At 44.0% G+C, this 9,368-nt stretch overlaps 1 protein-coding gene across 8 annotated transcripts in view; it reads left to right on the top strand.

Moving 5' to 3' along the window:
- Window positions 1-9,368, top strand: part of USH1C (USH1 protein network component harmonin) — a 193,797-nt gene that overhangs the window by 121,494 nt on the left and 62,935 nt on the right. For all 8 annotated transcript variants that reach the window (XM_063944096.1, XM_063944095.1, XM_063944097.1 and 5 more), the window contains exons 8-11: window positions 3,630-3,733; window positions 6,270-6,354; window positions 7,648-7,707; window positions 8,008-8,064. In XM_063944096.1, coding sequence (XP_063800166.1) covers window positions 3,630-3,733; window positions 6,270-6,354; window positions 7,648-7,707; window positions 8,008-8,064 — 306 coding nt within the window. The remainder of the gene's footprint in view (window positions 1-3,629; window positions 3,734-6,269; window positions 6,355-7,647; window positions 7,708-8,007; window positions 8,065-9,368) is intronic.

Raw genomic sequence — 9,368 nt, 5'->3', positions numbered from 1 at the left:
TTCCCTATGTACCTAAGTCCACAAGGGCATTCAAGCATATATACTACCCAGGACGTATTACATGTTGCTCGATCTTTTGAAAGGTATGTTTTGGAACCATCTGTATTAGAGAGAGATTTTGTATTGGGGTTCACAAATTGACAAATATTACAATGTTGGCATTTAACAAGTCCCTTTCTATCCAAAAAATTATTTTTATCTTTTTCATGTTGGACAGGAAGCAGCATGCTTGGTGCAAGATGGTCTTTTAAGTTCTTTGCTTTTCTAAAAACCACCTGTGGTTTGTCTGGTAAAATTGAGCTTAAAACAGTATCTGTGTGTAAAATCCCCCAGTGTTTATTTAAAATACTCCGAATCTTTTTGTCCTGACAGTTAAAAGATGTGATAAAATTCAGTCCCTGGTTCTGTTCGTCTTTGACCCTATATTTCAGAAGATCCTGTCGGTTTGTAGCATGAGTCCTGATTTGTGCTTCTTCCACTAAAGTCTTGGGGTAACCCCTCTCTAAAAAGCGTTCTCCATATAGAGTTAGTTGTTCCTCCGTATCTTCCAATTTCGTACAGTTTCTTTTTATTCTGCAAAATTGTGAGTATGGAGTATTCGTCTTCCATTTGGTTGCATGTCCACTTTTGTAGTGTATATATGAATTGGTGTCCACCTGTTTAATATAATTTTTTGTTATGACTTCCGTGTCTTTACTGCTTAAAATCAAGTCTAAATATTCTATTTCTGTTGCACTCATTTTGTAGGTAAAGGATAAGTTGTAGTCATTCCTTTCCAAATGCGACATAAAATCACTAAAAATTTCCCTAGTCCCATCCCAAACTAGAAGTATGTCGTCTATATAACGTTTGTATACAACGATATGTTTAAAGTAAGGATTATTACTGTATACATGGTTCTGTTCCCAGCTCCCCATATGCAAGTTAGCGAAGCTGGGTGCGAAAACAGTGCCCATCGCTGTTCCGCAAATTTGTAAATAAAATTTCTCTAAAAATTAGGTGTTGGAATAGTACGTAGTCTCCAATAAAATGGCGCCGTACAACAGACCAATCTGACTGACTGAAGGAACCCAGACGCTGCGCTGACGGGCGGCACTGTGACCGGCCTGGCAGGCGCATGCGCACTGGGTTCTATGAGGCCAGTTTGAGAAAGGGCGGACGTCATTGCTCCTGTCTAGCCGTGACTTCCGGCGGTCGCGGCGGACAGAAGCGTGACAACCGCTCCTAATGCATGGAACACTCCTTGCCGAGTACATAAACCTGAGAGTCATTTGTCTGGTGCATGATGCACCTTAAAATAAGTATAAATATAAAGAATAAAAAATACATTTCCTGGACGGAAGTGATGTCACTTCCGGAAAACCGGGAGGAACAGCAATTACATGTGCAATTAAATTAATTAAGAGGGGTATAAATATGTGTCCATACACTCACTAGTATTACACTCCTGAGGAAGTCCAGGCTGTTGGCGTAGGACGAAACGCGTTGAGTGTTCACTCGTATGGACGACTTAAAACACAGATAAGCTGTTTTTATTTTATTATATGGTACGGGCAATGTTTTTACTGTCGGACTAGTTCCAAATAAATGTATATTGTTTGTGTAAATAGTATTACACTATTGGTCTTTTTTACTCTTTTTCTGACCAAATGAGTAACAAGATGAAGGAAGATTAACAGGAGATCATTGAGATCACTGATGACGCCGCTCAAATTGTGACTTTATGCTATTCTAAAGGTGGTTGGAATTCCACCATACACGGTACAGTTCCACTTTACAGGGTGATATCAAGGGTGATGGTCACATTATATATATAATATTACACTAGGAGGCGCCTATTCTCACCTTTTGTTTTCCAGATTTACTATTGGTGGGCTTGAACAGCCAACCACTGGAGAAAAGGGCTGCCACCCCACGAAATATAATACTGGGGGAGTATACTCTAGATATAAGAAAATTGACCATAGGAAAAAAGGATAAGTCATCCTAAGAAGGGTTTAGCGCCATTTACCACCACCAACTTTCTACATATATATATATATATATATATATATATATATATTTAAAATAATAAAATATATATATATATATATATATATATATAGCAATTATAAAAATGTATTGCTCACCCAAAAAACGCACAGGGCTGCAGATGTAGATCTCAGGACCAGCTGTTTCTCCAATGGTCGGCTTTATGTGACTTGCTGACAAGTTATTAGCCCCACGCATCTTTTTGTGTTAATCCCTTAAGGAAAAACTGCAAATATTGTTTACAAAGAAATGTTGTGATCAATATAAAATATACATCACAATATAAGATAGCACTACTGTCTTTGCAAAATTAGTTCCACTGATCAATAACAGACATCCACGCGAGCAAAGCCGTGGACAAACGCTAGTGTAGAGAATACATGCATACCAATAGAAAAATAATGTTCAGCTCAACTGAGTGATACAGTATTGGAGTTTCTGTCACGGGATGAGGCAGGATTTCAGGAGAATAGGACTTTAACCCTGATGCCTAATAATAGTGATTTCCCAGATAATAAATGGCTGTAGCTTATCTTTCCTTGTTATGATTCAGAGTGGCTTCCACTTTCTCAGTGATAAACTCTCTTAAATTATTGCAAAAAAGATTGCTGAGATGGCCATGTAGTTGGAAAAGCCCTTGTACAGATGTGAATTGGCTGTCATAAAGGGATGAAACCAGTTGGCCATATTGATTAAATATCCTGTGAGATTCATATATTGCACAACACTTGTCAATGGTTCCAATATGTGTTACAGTACCCAGCCCCACCATTACACCAACACCAGTGTGCATTGCTGACACCATTCAGGATAGATCCTTGGTTGTGTCTTTTATACTCCACCAGGGCTCATGTCCATTAGTCTACAACAATGCTCTCCACCAGAGTTTATGTCCATTAGTCTACGTTAGCGTTCTCCATCAGAGCTCATGTCCATTAGTCTACAACAACGCACTCCACCAGGACTCATGTTCATTAGTCTACAACAATGCACTCCACCAGGGCTCATGTTCATTAGTCTACGTCAGCGTTCTCCATCTGGGCTCATGTCCATTAGTCTACATCAGCATTCTCCATCAGAGCTCATGTCCATTAGTCTACAACGACGCACTCCACCAGGGCTCATGTCCATTAGTCTACAACGACGCACTCCACCAGGGCTCATGTTCATAAGTCTACAGCAGCACTCTACATCAGAGCTCATGTCCATTAGTCTACAGCAGTGCTTTCCATCAGGGCTCATGTCCATTATTCTATAGCAGCACTCTGCTCCAGGCTCATGTCCATTAGACTACAACAATGCACTCCGTTATTTCAATTCTCCGATCCCCAGGCGCCGGGTTGGGGAGTCAGGGATATTCAGCAGGTTGATCTTCCTTAGGCTTATTCCCAGTTTTGCTGGTTATGCATGCCGTGTTTTGTGGCTGCTGGTATCATGGAGTGTGTTCTGCATTACAGAGCTCACGCATCTCATGGCAAATTGTGCAACTTTTTTGAATTACTCTGTACTTGCAATAGTTACTGTATTGCCTCCTTATTTACCCTTCCTTTTCTCCCTGTGTCTATAGAGAGGTTATTTTCTTTGTTTTGTCCTCACAGGATGGTAAAAGCAGTGTTGCAGGGCTGGCATCCACCGGTGGAAGAGACCTCAAGGAGAAGAAAGTTTTCATTAGCTTAGTAGGCACCACAGGCATGGGATGCAGGTGGGTCACTATAAGCGGTGTCCTTAGCAGTGTCCTGTTTTGTGTCGATTACCAGGAAGTAGCACAGATGACCGTGGCACTGATATCTGCACATGTCTTTCGTGCTTCTCACCAAAGACTATAAATATTGCTGTCTATCAGGTGCAGGTGTAGTAAAGTGGTGGGAGGGGCCTCGGGCAGCTGCAAGTTTTTGATTGGGTTGTCTTGTATAGGTGGAAGGAGATAATGGGTGGAGTCTGTTGTAGGTATCTGGTGCAAGTGTAATGGGGTGTCCAGAAGGGGCCATATGAAAGTATAAGGTAGTTGATGGAGGTGCCAGTGTAAGGGAATTGATGGGAGTGGCTCAGCGCTAGTCGCGGGGCTGATGGAAGGGGTTTGGAGCAAGTGTTGGGAAGTTGATGGGAGAGCCCTGGTGCAAGTGTTGGGAAGATGGATTGGTACAAGTTTTAGGTAGTTAATGAGAGGGCCCTGTGCATGTATAAGGAGTAGATGGGAGAGGCCAAGTGTAAGGTGCATAGATGGGAGTGCCCTGTGCAAGTGTAAGGGAGATGATGGGAGGGGCCTGTGCAAGTGTAAGGAGCTTGGATGGGAGGGACCTGTGCAAGTGTAAGGGAATTGATGGGATGGACCTGTGCAAGTGTAAGGGGCTTAGATGGGAGTGCCCTGTGCAAGTGTAAGGGGGGTAAAAGGGAGAGGCTTGGTGTAAGGTAGTTGATGGGAGGGCCCAGTGCACGTTTAAGGCATTTAATGTGATGGGCTAGTGCAACTGTTAAGGGCTAGGTGGAAGGGATCCGGTGCAAGTGTAAAGGAGTTGATGGGAAAGGCCCAGTGTAAGGGAGCTGATGGGAGAAGCCCAAATGAAGTGTAAGGGAGCTGATAGGAGGGTCTCTGTGCAAGAGTAAGGTAGCTGATGGGAGGGGCTCAGTGCAAGTGCAAGGGGTCAATAGAAGGGGTTCGGTGCAAGTGTAAGGCATTTAATGGGATTGCCTTGTGCAAGTGTTGGGTAGATGGTAGGGTCCCAGTGCAAGAGTAAATTAATGTGAGGGACTCGGTGTAAGTGTAAAGGGGTAAGATGGAAGGTCCCAGAGGAGCAGCAAGCAGGCGATAGGACAGCCCTGACATAGGTGAATAGTCTTTCACTGCTGGTCTCATAAAAAAAATTCTGTATTGTACTTGTCATGTATTGTGTATATTTCATTATTTCAGTATCTGAGTGTGTGTGCTCAGGTATGGGATCTGCTGAGGGGAATGCTCACAATTTCAGGATAATTAGTTTCCTGTGATGCACGATACAGTACTTAAATCTATTGAAACATATAAAGAAATGTTCCCTGTATTTCCGCCTCACTTTCCCTATATATATATAGTTTAGCAGAGCTCCTCCCAGCGACTGTAGGGACAATGACTGTGTGTAAGAAGACCATGGAAAGCTAGTGTTTCCCACCCTTGTGTATATTGAAGGGGGCTGTATAACTGAATACCTGATAGGTGGCTGTGATCTGCAATGAGCCCAGAGTTATAGGGAACAGCAGTGACCGGAGTTCCTGTGTGTTGAAGGGAACAGCAATGAGCCCAGAGTTATAGGGAACAGCAGTGACCGGAGTTCCTGTGTGTTGAAGGGAACAGCAATGAGCCCAGAGTTATAGGGAACAGCAGTGACCGGAGTTCCTGTGTGTTGAAGGGAACAGCAATGAGCCCAGAGTTATAGGGAACAGCAGTGACCGGAGTTCCTGTGTGTTGAAGGGAACAGCAATGAGCCCAGAGTTATAGGGAACAGCAGTGACCGGAGTTCCTGTGTGTTGAAGGGAACAGCAATGAGCCCAGAGTTATAGGGAACAGCAGTGACCGGAGTTCCTGTGTGTTGAAGGGAACAGCAATGAGCCCAGAGTTATAGGGAACAGCAGTGACCGGAGTTCCTGTGTGTTGAAGGGAACAGCAATGAGCCCAGAGTTATAGGGAACAGCAGTGACCGGAGTTCCTGTGTGTTGAAGGGAACAGCAATGAGCCCAGAGTTATAGGGAACAGCAGTGACCGGAGTTCCTGTGTGTTGAAGGGAACAGCAATGAGCCCAGAGTTATAGGGAACAGCAGTGACCGGAGTTCCTGTGTGTTGAAGGGAACAGCAATGAGCCCAGAGTTATAGGGAACAGCAGTGACCGGAGTTCCTGTGTGTTGAAGGGAACAGCAATGAGCCCAGAGTTATAGGGAACAGCAGTGACCGGAGTTCCTGTGTGTTGAAGGGAACAGCAATGAGCCCAGAGTTATAGGGAACAGCAGTGACCGGAGTTCCTGTGTGTTGAAGGGAACAGCAATGAGCCCAGAGTTATAGGGAACAGCAGTGACCGGAGTTCCTGTGTGTTGAAGGGAACAGCAATGAAAGGCATGACAGAGAGTGAGGAGAGTTACTGACAAGTCTCTCCACCCCATATCCTCCCTCCCGTGTCTAGAGTTTGTGTTTTCGCTGTAATGAAACCCTGTTTACGTTGTGGATGGGATTATTCTGTATCAGGTGTTTAACATAAACTTTATCTTTGCAGTATTTCCAGCGGCCCTGCCCAAAAACCTGGAATATTTGTCAGTAATGTTAAACCTCGCTCCCTGTCTGCAGAAGTTGGCTTAGAGGTAAGACCTGGTACTTACTACGGGATCCGGTCTATCTAGGTCAACACTATTGGTCGACAGTAACTAGGTCGACATGGTCTCTAGGTCGACAGGTCAAAAGGTCGACATGAGTTTTTCACGATTTTTTGAACCTTTTCATACTTAACGATCCACGTGGACTACGATTGGAACAGTAATCTGTGCCGAGAGCAGCGGTAGAGGAGCGAGGCACCTTGCCCGAATCATGGCGAGCGAACGCGGTGCACTAATTGGGGTTCCCGGTCACTCTACAAAGTAAACGACACCAAAAAAACATAAAAAACACATGTCGATCTTTTGACCTGTCGACTTAGAGACCCTGTCAACCTAGTTACTGTCGCCCTATTTACTGTCGACCAATAGTGGTCGACTTAGACACTGTCGACCTAGTTACTATCTACCTTCCATACCACACCCACTTACTACATACCTGGTGACTGGCGGAGAATTCCCTGGGTACAGTCACCTCCTAACTTCTCCTGACAGACAGGGTTTAGAAGCATTAAACCTATGAATCTAGAAGATCCGCAGAAGACCCTATCTCATGGGTTGTCGTCTACCTATGTCTTATATCTCTGGAACATCGGACGTACATCTGTCCTGTCCACTGAAACTGGCAGGAGCTTCTAGGTTGTAACCAAGACCAATGAAAACCTCTTTGTCTGCCCCAATAGGTAACTAGCCCCCAGAACAGAGACACTTCTATTTCTGCCTGGTTAATAACAATAGCTGTAGTTATTATTAAGAAGAGACAATATAATAAGAGACAATCGATCAGAGCTATTTAAAAAAGATGTTCTATGGAATGTCCAACAATACATATAACCCCACTGGATTATATCAATGACCCCATCTATGGGGTTTATTACTGCTATGCACAGAGAATACTAACCCAAAGCAGGCACTATACTTAGGAGAGAATGTGTCTGGTTGCTTTGATGTAGTTAAAATTCTAAATCTGAATGTAAAGTTCGTAAACAACTGTTACCTGTAGACAGGTGTAAACCTTACTTGTCCTGCAGCCACACCCCATATCCATAATTCTGTTATTGCTGCAGGTATCAGGAGACTTGCGATGCTCAAATATAGCCTGCGTGAGCGATTATGTCTACATTGCTCCTTATGTTACCTGTTAGTCTGCCTCCTTCCAGTCTCCGTCACTCCCCGACAGCCCCTTACGTGTATTACAGTGTTCCCCTCTTAGATCTGCATAGAACTTGTTCGAGGTTTACAATTGGATAACCTCCGCTCTTTCATCTCTGTCTTCACTGCAAGGTCGGTGACCAGATCGTGGAGGTAAATGGCGTGGATTTCTCCAGCATTGACCACAAGGAGGTAAGTTTCTCTTTGTCCATAATAATCAAATAGGCCTTGCGTAGCCAGGGATGCAGCGTAAACTTGAATATGTAGATGGTACCGGTGAGTTCATTGCTGATGTATAGTGGGAAGAATTATACAATGACAACCGCAGTGGGCGGGGCTAGCCTATATTTAATTAATACCTTCATGTTAGCAAATGGTTTTGTGTCTTATTAACATTTACTTGACTCCATTGAATAATAAATAGAATTAATGGCAAAAGTCTCAAGTGAATTTATTAAGTCCGTAATCAGCAATTTCTGCCTCTCCATACAGGCAGTGCGAGTGTTAAAAAGTAGCCGGACCCTGACGCTATCTATTCTTGCTGGATTGGTGAGTTACGCGAAGACACGGAAGCAATATCTGTATAACATAGTATATTACATGTAGAAGCTAGGTGTACTGTATGTAAACAGTACTATACGTGGTTGTGGCACCTGTGGCTTGCTATCATGTATTGTGTTGTGGTATAAATGGTCCTGTGGCACCATCCACATGGAGCGTCATCATGGTCCTGACCAGCAGAGGGATCTCCAGCCTCAGACCCCAACTGTGCAGTGACTGGTTTGTGTTAACGTGACCTGCTCCACGGACCGCCTGTTGATCGTGCCAGAGCCCTGACACAGAACAGCTGTGTTCATTACTATGTTTTGAAAGCTGGAAATGTCTCGGCTAATCCTGCGGCAGTAGTGACACGTTTCTCCTTTGGAGATGACATCATATCGATGTATCCACCAAACTAACTGGGATAATGAGGTCTTGGCATGGAACCAGCAGAAGAAGAAATGTTTCGGATGTTTATAGTGGGCGACTACTGTTAGTAAACACAAAGAAGAAGCTGATCCATGCAATCAGCCGAGTCCATTCCTTATTATACAGTCACGATTTTGTATTATTGGTTCTAGATTCAGGCAGCAGCTTCAAGTTTGTTCCCTTCGTTATTTTAATCCTCAAAACTACTGGCAGACTGTTCTATGGATCTGGAAATGCTTCCGAGCCTTCTCTTTCAGTCTTCCTCCAGTTATAGACCATGATGTATTCTAATGACCAGTAAGACCACCTCCGAATCTCATCTTTGTAGAGTTAAATTACTGACTTGCGTCCACTTATACAGAAGACCGCAGTGTATGCTTGTCCTGGGTGTTCCCTTCCCATACTGGTAAATGTGATGTCTCTCTCACCTCGGTTCCTTCTCTGCTCTTATGCTGGGCAAGTTCAGCTCTACGTGTATTCCCTGGGTGGTTTTGTTCTGCGGTGCAGGCAACATTGTAGTCGCCCCTCTATGGTGTTTTCTGATTTTAAGTATTTTTTTTTTTTTTATATTGGGCCCCCAACACATTGGCCAGTACTCGGGGAGAGGTCTTATCAGTCATGCAATGTCTACCCATCTACTCCTAGTGTGTGGTCGCCTGGCACATAAATGCCTGGAGCCCCAGCTGGTGCACTCCCCCCACATCCATGACTGTGGTCCTGCCAGCATAAGTGTCCTCTCCATGGAGGAAAGAATACATGTACATGTGTGTATATGTGACAGAGGAATATGACTTAGGGGATGGAAGGTACATGGGGGAATGAGGTGAGTGGGGAAGCATTGGTGAAAACCTGAGATGATCTGAGGGTGGTGACTTTAACTGGAA

The sequence above is a fragment of the Pseudophryne corroboree genome, chromosome 11, assembly GCF_028390025.1.
Source record: "Pseudophryne corroboree isolate aPseCor3 chromosome 11, aPseCor3.hap2, whole genome shotgun sequence".
Taxonomy (NCBI): Eukaryota; Metazoa; Chordata; class Amphibia; order Anura; family Myobatrachidae; genus Pseudophryne; species Pseudophryne corroboree.
The sequence above is the reverse complement of the archived record's forward strand: the minus strand, read 5'-3'. Positions and strand labels throughout refer to the sequence as shown.